At 41.4% G+C, this 15206-nt stretch overlaps 1 protein-coding gene across 1 annotated transcript in view; it reads right to left on the reverse strand.

The window, feature by feature from the left end:
• The window catches only part of LOC126293648 (carbonic anhydrase 1-like), a 111645-nt gene that overhangs the window by 12414 nt on the left and 84025 nt on the right, over window positions 1-15206 (reverse strand). Inside the window, exons 4-5 of the mRNA XM_049986927.1 lie at window positions 14324-14462; window positions 7949-8054 (exon numbers count right to left, since the gene is read on the reverse strand). Of these exons, the coding sequence (XP_049842884.1) occupies window positions 7949-8054; window positions 14324-14462 (245 nt within the window). The remainder of the gene's footprint in view (window positions 1-7948; window positions 8055-14323; window positions 14463-15206) is intronic.

A 15206-nucleotide genomic window follows, 5' to 3' on the forward strand; every position in this document is an offset into this window, starting at 1 on the left:
AGCAGAGATGGCATTAAATACAGAATTGTAATAGTAAGAGAAGCTTTACTGAAAAAGAGAAATGTGTTGTCATCCAATCGCTGCAGCGCGAAAGCGCTTTAACAAATATGTTGGAAAAGCTATCTGAAATATCACCATGGGATATACATTTCAGTAGCGATTCGAACATCTGTCTTACTATAGATGTGTTACAGTATATTAAGTGAGGTTTGAACAATGAACTGGAGCATGCGCACAGGCCAATTCGTTTTGCAAAAGCTTGTAATTGGGCTAGAATTAATGCGCAGCTAATGGCATCATTTGCATGTGCACCGTTTGGGTTTATATGCAAATAAGTGCAAAAAACGCGTCTTTCTCGGAGTTTTTGAAGCAAACCACTTCTACGCTTTAAAAGTGCACGAATCAGTTCAACCTTTGCACTGAGGTAGATAAATGGATAAAGATTTTTTTATCCGATAAGCTTTATCCCTTGTCAATATACGATGGTTTAAAGTCGAGGTAATTTTAGCATGTAAAAGTCATTCTTGCGTGAAGTGAATCCGCACAAACGGCTTAAAGAGATTCAAAATAAACAAAAAAAAAGTGTTCTTACGATAAAACTGAAATTCTGACTTCAAAAATCTGTGTGCACGTGCATATTACATTCAAAAGAACGTGTTTTCGTGACTCTTTACGCGGTCCACTTACACGAGGGGAGACTCCCCCTCCCCCCCCCCCCCCCCCCCCCCGCAAAAAAAGGAACAGATATTCGTGACAACATCTTTATTTCTTAATATTTATACAACAGATTTTGATCACCCTCAAAGTTATTCTCCATTGACCACAACACACTTCTTCAAACGATCCTTCCATTGTTCAAAACAGTTCTAAAATTCACTTCCAACGATTTTTGTTTTACCTTGGAAACAAAAAGAAATCACGGGTTGTTTGATCTAGTGAGCACGGAAAGGGGGGGGGGGGCGGCGGGGCGGAGGTGGACAATTGGTGTCATGCCGTTTTTGGTCCAAAAACTGCTTTACAGAAAGTGCAGTGTGGGCTGGCGCGTTGTCATGATGGAAGAACCAGTTCCCTGTGCGCCAAAGACACGCCCTTTTCTTCTGAATACTCTCCCTCAATCTTTTCAAAACCTCCAAGCAGAACTTCTGGTTGACAGTTTCACCCAGGGAACGAACTCTGCGTGCACAACACCTCTGCCATCGGAGAAACAAATGAACAATGCCTTGATGTCTGACTTCACATGGTGAGCTATTTTGGTATGAGGAGAGCCACTCATCTTGCACTGGCTCGATTGCCGCTTTGTTTCAAGGTTGCATCCATAGCACTACGATTCGTCACCAGTAATCACCTTGGAAATAGTTCAGGGTCCTCTTTGAGCTGATTTTGAAGCTCAAAACATGCCTGAAGCCGACACCCCCTTTGCTCGTCTGTGAGAAGGCGAGGGACAAATCTGGTTGCAACCCTTCTCATGTGCAAATCTTCCGATAAAATTCTCTGTATTGAACTCCATGAAACTCCAGGTATCTCACAGAGTTGATCAATGGTTATGCGACGGTCTTCACGAACGAGAGCATTGATTTTGTTGACGTTTTCGTCACTTCTTGACGTTGAGGGCGTCCTTGACGGAGTTGGTCTTTAATTGACACTTCTATATTTTTAAAACATGAAAACTACTCGTAATCTTGAGCATTACAATAGTTTCCATGGCCGATTTCCCCAACAGGAAACAAAATTTCACAGCCGCGCGTCGCTCTCTACAATCTCCCGCCACGTTTCCGCCGAAATGGGAAAAGTTGTTTTAGTACAAAAAAAAAACCACCTCACGGCAAATCGATGCAGACACAGCGCGACAACTTCGCACACTGACTCAGGTGGTGTGACCATAACGGACACCTGATCGAACAATGGGTTCCCCCACTCTCACTGCCGACCACAGACCAATTCCTGTTAATTTTGGGTCCCCCCTGGTATGTTTGCAAATTGTTCGAATCGGTTCAAATTTTGTGTGAAGATAGAAAAATACGTGTAATTAATCGTCATCCCATGGTTTTGGGAAAGCTTTATCCGTTACTACGGTTCCTATAGCAGTTCGTGTTAGACCTGCACCCATTTTAGATATAAGTCAGCTGATATGTATACCTGCTTAAAGTAAGTCCCTCTAACTAAGGGCTCACCTTCTGAGGATGCAATGTTTCCAAGTAGAGGTATTAGAGATAAAGTTAGCGAACTGGTTATAGATGTTGACTCTGAAATTATTAGTACATCAGAGCACCACTTAATAATCTGACAGTTCAGAGGCTTCCTTTACCAGACTACAGATTAGCTGGCTGTTGTTCAAGGAGTCCCTTGTGGAGTAGGGGAGCGGCCATGAATGTAAAAAGCAGTATTCCATTTGAGTCAGAGACGTATCATGGCGCTGCACTGAACAGGTATTGGAGTGTTGTGAAGGAGCAGCTGAGTTTAGTGAAACCAAACTTCTAATTGCTGTTGTTTATAGGTCCCCTAACTCCGACTTCAGATCATTTCTGCTCAAGCTAGAGAGGGTTCTTGATTCACTTTGTAGGAAGTACCAGGAATTAGTTATATGTGGATACTGAAATATTGATTATGTATATGATTGTGCAAGAAAAAAGATGTTGATAGACCTCCTAAATTTATATGATCTGATGCAGATTGTATTTTTTTTTTTCGACTAGGGTGCAGAGGAATAGTAGCACAACCATAGACAATATTTTTATTCATTCTTCATTACTAGATAGGCATTCTGTTAGTAAAAGGGTGAATGGCCTTTCACACCACGATGCACAAATTTTAACACTAAAAGGATTTTGTACTCAAACCAATGTCATATATAATTACAAACTATGTAGGAAAGTTAGTCCAACAGTAATAGAGAGTTTTCTAAACCTTGTCAAGGAACAAGAGTGGCACGACGTTTTTAGTGACGATAACATAGATGATAAACACAATGCTTTCCTTAACACACTTCTCATGTTGTTTGAGAGCTGCTTATCATTAGAACGTTCTAAATCAGGTACTAGCATTAATAGGCAGCCCAGGTGGCTGACTAGTGGGATAAGGATATGTTTAGAACAAAGTGGGAATTGTATCATAATGTTAGAAGTAGTCACAATCAAGCTACAGTAGCCCATTACAGACAGAATTTTAAGGTGCTCAAACATGTTATTACAAAGGCAAAGAGTATGTGGCATGCAAATAGAATAGCTAATTAACAGGATAAAATTAAAACCATATGGTCAGTTGTGAAAGATGTGTCTGGTCAGCAGCACAAGGTCAACCAATATAAAGTCAGTTTGCAGTTAAAATATTTCTATTACTGATAAATCAGATATATGTACAGTATTTAACAATCATTTTCTGAGCATTGAATTAAATAAAAATTTCGTTACTACAGGAAATCGTATAACTTTGTTGGCAAATGTCTTTTCGAGATTGATGTCTGAAATACTCCTAGGTGATATAGACAAGAGGGAGATGGAGTCAGTAATGAAATCCTATCGTTATGATACAGTGTCTAGCAGAATATTAAAGGACTGTGCTGCACATGTTAGTCTGTATTTAGCAATATTTGTAATTTTTCCTTTAGGAATGGCCAGTTTCCTGGGTGATTAAAGTACTCAGTAGTAAAGCCACTTTATAAAAAGGGACAAAGGGATAATGTAGATAATTTTAGACCTATTTCTATGCCATCAGTGTTCGCAAAAGTTATTGAAAAGGCTGTTTATGCAAGGATAATTGATCATTTTATATCACACGACTTGTTATCAAATGTACTGTTTGGCTTTAGAAGTCGTTTAAAAACTGAAAATACTCTATTCTCTTTTCTCTGTGAGGTACTGGATGGGCTAAACTAAAGGTTTCGAACTCTTGGCATATTTTTTGATTTAACTAAGGCATTTGATTGTGTTGATCACAAAATATTGCTCCAGAACTTGGACCATTATGGAATACAGGGAGTAGCTCACAAATGGTTCACCTCTTACTTTAGCAACAGGCAGGAAAAGCGATTATTCACAATGTTGAAAATGGCTGTGATGTGGGGTCTGAGTGGGGTACTGTCAAGTAGGGGGTGCCCCAGGGATCAGTGCTGCAGCCACTTCTGTTCCTTATTTATATAAATGATATGCCATCTAGTATTACGGGTAACTCTAAAATATTTCTGTTTGCTGATGACACTAGCTTGGTAGGAAAGGATGTCATGTGAAACATTGGCTCGGTTTCAAATAGTGTAGCACATGACCTTAGTTCATGGCTTGTTGAAAATAAACTAATGCTAAATCACAGTAATAATCAGTTTTTACAATTTCTAACACACAATTCAACAAAACCTAAAGTTTTAATTTCACAAAACGGGCAAATGATTAGTGAAACTGAACAGTTCAAATTTCTAGGTGTTCAGATAGATAGTAAGCTGTCGTGGAAAGCCCATGTTCAGGATCTTGTTCAAAGACTTAATACTGCCATTTTTACTATTTGAATGCAATTAGAAGTGTGATCGTTCGACATGAAAATTAGTCTACTTTGCTTATTTTCATTCGCTTATGTCGTATTGTGTTATATTTTGGTGTTACTGTTCCCATTCTAAAAGGATATATTTTGCTCAGAAATGGGCGGCTTGGTCAATAAGTGGTGTAAGTTCACCAACCTCTTGTTGACACCTGTTCACGAGTCTGGGTATTTTGACACTGGGCTCTCAAAATATATATTCCTTATTATCATTTCTTGTTAATAATATTAGCTTATTCCCAAGAATTAGCAGCTTTCACTCGGTTAACACTCGGCAGAAACGAAACCTGAATTTGGTCCGGATTTCCTCACCTCTTGAGCAAAAAGGTGTGCAGTATACTGTTCCATCCATTTTCAATAAGCTACCACTCAAATTCAAAAATCTTAGCAGTAATCCATGCACTTTCAAATCGAAACTGAAGAGTTTCCTCATGGGTCACTACTATTTTATCGAGGAGTTCCTTGAACAATTACGCTGATTCTTATTGTATTGCTGATTGTGTTTACTTAAACTTATGGACTGACTTTTTTCAGGTTCATAAACATTCATTTTTATATGTTGCTACTTTTATGTTGTAATTCAATGTACTGACACGTCCCATGACCTCGGAGATTTGCCCCTCAATGTGGTCCTACGGAAATTGACTGTAAATAAATAAATAAATAAAGACAGTAAAAATATCTATATCTAATCAGTCGTTGCCCTTGTCAAGAAAAATCATACCAGTTGCCAAGCTATGGTGGTGTAATGTCAAAATTATGGTACAGATAAAGTTCGGAACCATAATGAAAATTGTTCCTTTAATTGCACAAAAAAGGCGAATATGTCCTGAGCAGAGTTAGGGATGTAAAAGAAGGGAAATAGATTTTCGACCTACTTGCGAGCTTTAAAGACATTTTAATGAGAACATCTTGACGTTTTCGCTCATTTTTACGAATTAACCCTACTTCCCCAGCGCAGTGAGTTCTCTCAGTTGCATTGTGTTGGCGCACCTGTATTTTGCAATTTATGAGCTGAAGTCCCTGAACCTGCGCCCAAAATCCAGAGGATCCACCAGCCATGGTAAACAATATGTAACAAATGGCTTAAGACCACACATGTAATAGCTAAAAAACTTTTTCAGGAGGGAAATAGTTTCTGAAGGTGGAAGTAACGCTAGTACGGGAAAAAAGCTCGAATATGTAAAGATATTTTGATTTAAATGTCTTTGAAACTACCAGATATGTCCAAAAGCTAGTTTCATTCTTGTAAGTCTCTAACTATGTCCAGGACATATTCGCTCTTTTTCGTGCTATGATGGGAGCATTTTTCAATCTGGTAATAGTAGTAATAAGTTTACATAAACTGATCAGTCAGAATATTATGACCACATCTGCCTAAGAACTAGTATCTCCACCTTTCGTATGGATAACATCGACGACGAATCGTGGCATGGAAGTAGTGATGCTTTTATAGGTCACTGGAGGGAGTTGACACCACATCTGCATATACAAGTCACGTAATTACTGTAAATTCTGGGGAGGGGGTCTATAACCTCCGACGCTGGGTTCAATCACATCCCAAATATGTTTGATCGGGTTCAGATATGGCGAGTTGGGGGGGGGGGGGGGGGCGGGAACAGCACAACAAGTGGAACTCGCGACTGTGTTCTTCGAACAACTCCACCACACTCCTGGCCTCATCACATGGAGCATTTATCTTCTTGAAAAATGCCACTGCCATTGGGAAACATGGTCGACATGAGGGTGCAAATCAAATGGCTCTGAGCACTATGGGACTTATCTTCTGAGGTCATCAGTCGCCTAGAACTTAGAACTACTTAAACCGTAACTCACCTAAGGACATCACACACATCCATGCCTGAGGCAGGATTCGAACCTGCAAGCGTAGCGGAGGGGATATTCACGCGGCATTCACAGGCCCAGTGGAGCTCATGCAAGGCATCAAGAGGGCCAAGAAGTACCTATGTAAGATACTTCTTGGCCTTCTTGATGCCTTGCATGAGCTCCACTGGGCCTGTGAATGCCCGCGTGAATATCCCCATCCGCTACAGTCGCAGGTTCGAATCCTGCCTCAGGCATGGATGTGTGTGATGTCCTTAGGTGAGTTAGGTTTAAGTAGTTCTAAGTTCTAGGCGACTGATGACCTCAGAAGTTAAGTCCCATAGTGCTCAGAGCCATTTGAACCATTTTTATTAATATTCCCCAGAGCATAAGGCAGCCGCCGCCAGCTTGTCTCCATCCCGCAGTATCAGGTTTCATCAGACCGTGCAACACTCAGCCTCTGTGCCAACGTCTTGTGCTGATGGTCATGTGCCCATTTCATTCATAGCTGATGATGTCATAGTGTTGGCATTGGCACATGCACAAGTCACCAGCTATGGAGGCACATATTTAGGAGTGTTCAGTTCAATGTGTGTTCTGACACACTTGTACACTGCCCAACATTAAAGTCTGATGTTAGTTCCACCACAGTTCGCCACGTGTCCTGTTTAACCAGTCTGCCCAGCCTACGACGTCTGACATCTGTAACGAGGTATATCTGCCCAATCCCATTACATTTGGACGTGCTTTCTTCTTGGTTTCGTCATGTGTTGAAGACACTCACCGCAGCACTCCTCAAACACCAGATAAGTCATCCAGTTTCGAATTCCTTGTGCCAAGCCTCTCGGCCATCGCAATTTGCGCATGGTCAAACTCAGACAGAGCACGCACCTTCTTCATTCTACACGTAGCCGGCATACTCACTGATACTACATGCACTGTTGAGGAGATCCTCGCCTATTAGTCATACCTCGCCAGGCAACGCTTCTATACCTGGACAGATTTATACCGATAGTAGGTCAGTGGTCATAATGTTCTGGCTGATCAGTATGTGTTTAGTGTAACATCGAAGAAATTGGAGCTGAGAGAAATAGGGGGCTAGGCTAGAAAGGACTGTATAATGGTAGAGGGAGACTATGGCTTCAGTACACTAAATAGGTTCCAATGGAAGCTGGTTGCAATACTTAAGCAAAGTGAAGACTTGCATGGAGATGTACTTCAAATCAATTTTCAGACTGAAGACTGCTGTAACAATTCCTGTTTCTCAACTGTAATAACAGTACTGTCGACAGGACGTTAAATTATAAACTTCCTTCCTTCTTTTTACTGGCCTTGACACCTTCTGGCATTCAGATACTCTCACATGACATAAATCTTCGCAAAACACTTTCAGCTGGATGCGTAGATAATGGCAGCAACTGACAGGTATTTCGTGAACTTTTCAAATTAGCAGAACAGGGATGGAATCTATCCGCTGGTAATCATTGGAGAAATTACACACATGCAATAAGGAACCTGTGCCACCCCACATTATTTTCTCACATAGGTGTTGTGGGTATATATGAAACAGAGGATAAAATACGCAGTGGTGAAATCTTACGTCCAAGAGGACCGACAGCACAGTGAAGCCGTCGCTATATTTGGCGGCATTGGATGGGCTGCCGTACTCGTCCTTGTAGAACACCATGTGCATCTCCATCGTGGAGCTGAAAATGAGGAAAAAATAAAAAGCTAGGGTCAGGAGGGATGTCGGTGAAATGCACTGGAAGAGTGTGTGTGTGTGTGTGTGTGTGTGTGTGTGTGTGTGTGTGTGTGTGTGTGTGTGTGTGTGTGTCGGAGCTACTTCTGTTGCATCTGTCACAGATAAGTGTAGTGGTGTGGCCAGTAACACTAACAGGTATAATAGTTAAATAACATAACAAAGTTGATCATCAGAATACTGCCTTCCACTCTCTCCTGATCCCCTCCAAATAACCACTAAACCAAAAACTCAGTCATCTGAACAATTACACCTCCTTCGCCTCTTCTTTATACTCACTCCCTGACAGTTAGTTACCCCACACTCAACATTCTACAACTCGCATCCCACAATGCCTACGACACCACTGTGGAATAGACATGCTATTACCCTTCCCCATCGTTCCTTTAATAAAAAATACACTACACACACATGCACACACGCGCGCACACACACGGGCACTCACACAGACATCCATGCATGCACGCACGCACATGCACACACATGTACATGCAGATATAGAGGGAGATGAAGAACACTAAAATATTTACATGTAGTCAATAGATACTGACCTTTTCAAACAGCATGCTTATGTTCAGTGGTTAAATACATAATATAACATTTATGTGCAATGGATAACATGCTAGGATGATTAAATTGCAAACCACAATTATTTATTATTATGCAAATGAGTTTTGTAATGTATCAGATTGAGTGAGGTAATGAAAATGCTATACACATCTTTAGTAATTGACCTGATACACATTGTACTATGTACATGAACAATTATCACTGCAACTTTAATTTTCCACTCACTGTAGCTATTGATCATTACCTCATAGAACCAATATTTATTTGCCGCATACACACTGTTATATTCCTAGTGTTAACATAATTTCAAATAGAATTGAACATATAACGTCATTCAACACAATATGATGTTCAGACACAAAAGTTGATACAATGATAGATCGTTATTACGTGTTTGATTAAAATTTGATAATTTCTGATTGTTGAAAGCAAGTTACGATGTTAATTTGAAGTTGAAAGAATGTAAATTACGAAATTCTCAGTAGAAAATCCGTATTTATAATTTGTCTAGTAAGGAATTGTATTTTAGTAACTTGTCATAATTTCTAAAAACGATAATTAAGTTAAATACTACTATCAATAATAACTGAACTGGTTCTGATTGCTAAAATTTTATTTATACTCAGGCAGCTAGATCTATGAAACCTATTGACATATGAGTATGGGCACTCTAAGTTCAGTTTATGTGTGTGCGCAAGATCATGTCAGTACACACATCTGATTTTTTTGTGAAAATTCAGTCAAAATGTTTATACAAAATTAATTAGCGCATATATATATATATACCAACCACCTCAAATAATACAGTTCAAGCCTATGTTATTGCAGTGGGCAGTGGGCAATCAAACTTTCTGGTTGAGAATCTCAAATAGAACTGTGACTTTTTCCTGCCACCACAATATTCTGTAATTGTCACATGCTTCATAATTGAAATTCAAGTGCACAGTTTTTCTCATTGTGGGGTGACACATGATAAATATAATAGAGAAAAATTCTGAAAATCCTTGTCATTTATTCCTGATTACTTGTTGAAGGTGATTTCACAGCAGATTTAAGAATTAATTATGGTCACTGTTAATCCCCTCTCCATGTAATGCTCCAAAATTACCTTTTTGAAACCCAAAAGGCAGCTGGTAATGAACCATGGACTGTGGGGAAAAAACTAAAAAGAAGAAAATGAAAGGTCTGATATATGTTGCTGATAAGAAGAACCGATCGGATGATAAGACATTTTTTAAGACATGAGCGAACAACTTCCACGTACTAAGGGGAGCTGCAGAGTGTCAAAACGATAGGGGAAGTGTAGAATTATATGCAGGATGTTAGGGATACCACTGCAAATATTGTAATCACTGGTATTTTAATATGTTCCTACTTAAATGTTTTTTTCCCCTCTGCACCCAAAAATCTTCCTGCAAACACGTCACATAATTTAATATGTTCGCACTTCAGTGTCCTACTTTTTCTTTCATTCTCTGTGTCTAACAGTCTTCCCGCAAAAACACGTCACATAATTTACTACTCGCTGCTTTCTGCGTGGTCGTAACAGCATAATTAAGTGGAGTACGCCTGTCAGTATAGACTAACTGTTTTGTGTCCATGTTTATGTACTGCAACACCTAACCAGTTGCCTAAGGGGAAATAAGTTTAACATTATAATAGTAAATAAGTTTAATAGTTTGCTCTTGCCACATGTACTTCGATGTACTAACCAACCTAAAAATATACTTCTCCTAATAGTTATAATTATTAATCTGCAAATGAAGTAAATAATGATGTCATGTTGATCAGTGCTCTGTTGTCAGTCAGGAATAAAAATACCTGCATTTCTACCTCTAACACTTCATACAGCAGGAATCACCTAAAAGATGCACCCCAAATGTTGCTTGGCATGGAAAGTGCTATTAATGTGCTGTTTTCACAGAATGGACTGGTAGTCAGGGGCTCATATTGTTAGCCAATAAACAGACTGTAATAATATTTACAAAGTTTAGTCTTCCATCAAACATACACATTTTATATGGAACAATGCATATTGACATTAACAGAATAAAAATAGGGTAAATTAGGATGTCAGTGGTGTTTCTTGTAGGATTCTAGTGCATGTCATTTACTAGGTGTTGTATTTGAAAAGTTTCCGCGCTGACCATTGTCTGTCCTACAGCCTGCGTGATAATTAGGTTGTTATGTTTTCTGACTGTGTTTGTGTGTTCCTTGAGTGTGTTGTGACGTGCTAGTCGGTCAGTGAGTGACAGTCGAAGCTGTATGACGTGAGTGGACAATGGGATTTACCAATGCAGAAAAAGCCGACATGCTCAGTTGTAGGAAGAATGCTGTTTGTTCCTGGATGGTGTGTGCAGTAAGATATCCCAAAAGACGTCAACCATTTCGGCAGTTAGTTATCAACCTCTTCAATCAGTTACGTGAAAGTGGTAGTGTAACACCTAAACGATGTAACAAAAGGAAACAAGTGACGACAGACGAGGGGGAATTTGCAGTAGATCAGCATGTTAGTTGGCGAGCATGAGGAAGTGCAATGACTCGGGCAAGTGTCCTACGTATTCTCCATTGACTTAGGGGCCATCCCTACCACGTCGCTCTGAGTCAAGAGCTGCAGGGAAACGATTATGAGAATTGTATTAACTTCTGTACGTGGGCTTTGAGACAAGACACTGAAGATGTATCGTGTATGTTGTTTAGTGCGGAAGCCACATTTACCAATCATTGTCAGGTAAACCGTCTACATATACAGTATAGATCTGTTGACAGTCCTCATTGGTCCATTGATCCTTAGAGTGTGGGGTGGGACAGTGAACCACGAGCTCATAGGCCAGTTCTTCATAGATGAAGCACTGAATGCACACTATTATTGCAACCTCCTAACAGACCATCTTCCACAGATGATAGACCACGTACCTCTTCAGACTAAGAGGAACCTGTGGTACCAACAGGATGGCTGTCCAACCCATAGGCACGAAGTACCACAGCATGTCTTCACGCATTGTTTCTAAATCGTTGGGTTGGACACAGTGGATCTATACTTCAGCTTCCCACTACCCAGATTTGACGTCCATATACTTTTCTTCTGTGGGGAAAGCTGAATGACATTGTCTTCAAGGACAAACCAACTGCACCAGATAACATGAGACAATGTATCACTGCAGCCTGTTCGGACATCTCGACTGAAAGGCTAGCATGTGCGCACCAGTCGTTCTGTACCAGACTGGAAGCGTGTATTGACGCTGCCGTTGGTAATTTTGAACACAACCTAAGATGGTCAATTATCTGGTTACTGTCGGAATCTATGTAACTAATGTATGCAACTGTGTTGTTCTTTAGCGTGTGCTACCACATTGTACTAGTGTTGGTGTGGGAACTTTCCAAAATACGATATCTTGCAAGCGATTTGCATTAGAATCCTGCAACAAACACCATAGACCTTTTAATTTAACCTACTTTTACTTGGTTAATATCAACAGGCATTGTTCCATTTCAAAAACGTGTATGCTTGCACAAAAAATTACCCTTTCTAGGTATTATTAGAATCTGCTCTTTGGCTAACAATGCGAGATCCTGACTACCAATTAATTCTGTGAAAACCGCACATCAACAACACTTTCCATTTCCGCAATATTTGTGCTGCAAGTTTTAGGTGGTTCACCCTGTATGCTGAACAAATAACTGAGGACGTAGGTTGTGAATACTACTCTGAGATGTAGAGGTTTGCACAGGAGAGGAATTACTGGTGGGCTGCGTCAAACCAGTCGCAACAGTGAAGACTCCCCCCTGCTGCACCCCCGACCCTCACCCGAAAAGCTGAAGCATCAAGGAATCTTCAGTTTGGTAACAAGCAAGTGCAAATGTACATACACTACTGGCCATTAAAATTGCTACAACAAGGATAAATGCAGATGATAAACGGGTATTCATTGGACAAATATATTATACTAGAATTGACATGTGATTACATTTTCATGCAATTTGGGTGCATAGATCCTGAGAAATCAGTACCCTGAACAACCACCACTGGACGTAATAACGGCCCACATACACATGGATATTGAGTCAAACTCAGCTTGGATGGCGTGTACAGGTACAGCTGCCCATGCAGCTTCAACATGATACCACACTTCATCAAGAGTAGTGACTGCCGTATTGTGATGAGCCAGTTGCTCAGTCACCATTGACGTTTTCAATTCGTGGGAGATCTAGAGAATGTGCTGGCCAGGGCAGCATTCGAACATTTTCTGTATCCAGAAAGGCCCGTATAGGACCTGCAACATGCGGTCGTGCATTATCCTGCTGAAATGTAGGGTTTCGCAGGGATCGAATGAAGGGTAGGGCCACGGGTCGTAACACATCTGAAATGTAACGTCCACTGTTCAAAGTGCCGTCAATGCGAACAAGAGGTGACAGAGATGTGTAACCAATGGCACCCCATACCATCACACCGGGTGCTGTACCAGTATGGCGATGAAGAACATACGCTTCCAGTGTGCGTTCACTGCGATGTCGCCAAACACGGATGCGACCATCATGATGCTGTAAACAGAACCTAGATCCATCCGAAAAAATGACGTTTTACCATTAGTGCACGCAGGCTCGTCGTTGAGTACACCATCGCATCCACTCCTGTCTCTGATGCAGCATCAGGGGTAACCGCAGCGACGGTCTCTGAACTGATAGCATGTGCTGCTGCAAGCAAACGTCGTCGAACTGTTCGTGCAGATGGTTGTTGTCTTGCAAACGTCCCCATCTGTTGAGTCAGGGATCGAGACGTGGCTGCTCGATCCGTTAGAGCCATGCGGATAAGATGCCTGTCATCGTCATCTCGACTGCTGGTTATAATAGGCTGTTGGGATCCAGCACGGCGTTCCGTATTACCCTCCTGAACCCATCTATTCCATATTCTGCTAGCAGTCATTGGATCTCGAGCAGCAATGTTGCGATACGATAAACCGCAATCGCGATAGGCTACAATCCGACCTTCATCAAAGTCGGAAACGTGATGGTACGCATTTCTCCTCCTTACACGAGGCATCACAACTTCGTTTCACCAGGCAACGCCGGTCAACTGCTTTTTGTGTATGAGTAATCGGTTGGAAACTTTCCTCATGTCAGCACGTTGTAGGTGCCGCCACCGGCGCCAACCTTGTGTGAATGCTTTGAAAAGCTAACCATTTGCATATCACAGCATCTTCTTCCTGTCGGTTAAATTTCGCGTCTGTAGCACGTCATCTTCGTGGTGTAGCAATTTTAATGGCCATTAGTGTATTTTGCAGTAATCAGGCGGAAATGTAGAGGCTTACACAGGGTAGAGCAGAGTGGAGAGCGTATACAGTTTGTGCTGAAGACCATATCAACAGTAAATCTGCCACTGGCACCGAGCTTTATATTTCTTAGGAAGTCACAGAGCTGTTTTTCGTCATGATACCGTACATCGAAAGCATGGTCAATGTAGCTGAAGAACACCAATTCCATGCAGGGTACTGAGACAACGCCCGTTTCTCGAAATGATATGTCAAAAAACTGTCAAGCCCCAGTCTAAGCAGCTTGCGTCTGCCGACACTTTACAGGTGTTTATTGAAGGCACCACCTGATGTTAGGCAGCATGTGGCGAGGAGTTAGAGTGCAGTGAGAGCTTACAAGTGCGAGTTGATTGCGTGCTCGCTGCCCACGGAGTCGTTACTGCCCCAGTGAAAGTGCAGCTGTTGGAAGACGTACGGCGCCGACAGAGGTCCTCCGTGCAGCGTGATGGGCAGTGCCGGATTCAGTTTCAGCAGCGCTGAAAACAACGACACAACAGTTGAGCAGACCATAAGGTAGTGTTCCGGGCCATTACTGTACACAACGTGCAGTGTTATTGGTAGGCACGACGCGTGTTTTTTTTAAGTACCGTTTTGCCACACCGCGGCCGCAGCGCTGCGGTCGGCGTTCTGCACATGCGCACTGGGTACCTACATCTGTTGTCTACGCAATGACTCCATTACAGTCTGATTATTCCTTGTTTACGTTGTGTACTGAGTGTTTAAGGTGCCTCCGATAATCGTGAGTCCCGCTGGCTGTGGAGTACGGACTGTTATAAGATTTCTTAGTGCTAAAGGCCTAAAAGTGATCGATATTCGTCGTGAGATCTGTGCAGTTTACGGAGAAGACATTATGAGTGATGGAATGGTAAGAAAGTGGGTGAGAGTATTTAAAGATGGCCGCACAAATGTGCATGATGGACAACGGAGTGGGCGTCCTTCGGACATTAATGAAAGTTTGGCGCAGGAAGTGGACAATAATGTGAGAGAAAACAGACGCTTCACCATTTCCTCCTTGCGGGATGACTTTCGTAATGTTTCTCGTAGTGTTTTGTATGGCAGTGTGACGGAGCACTTGAATTACCGAAAACTGTGCGCACGTTGGGTATTGAAAATGTTGACAGATGTGCAAAAAACCAAACGTTTAGACAGTGCATTCACTTTCCTTGAGCGGTACTACAACGACGGTGATGATTTATTAAGCCAAATTGTTATGTGCAATG

This window comes from Schistocerca gregaria, chromosome 10 (genome assembly GCF_023897955.1).
Source record: "Schistocerca gregaria isolate iqSchGreg1 chromosome 10, iqSchGreg1.2, whole genome shotgun sequence".
NCBI lineage: Eukaryota > Metazoa > Arthropoda > Insecta > Orthoptera > Acrididae > Schistocerca > Schistocerca gregaria.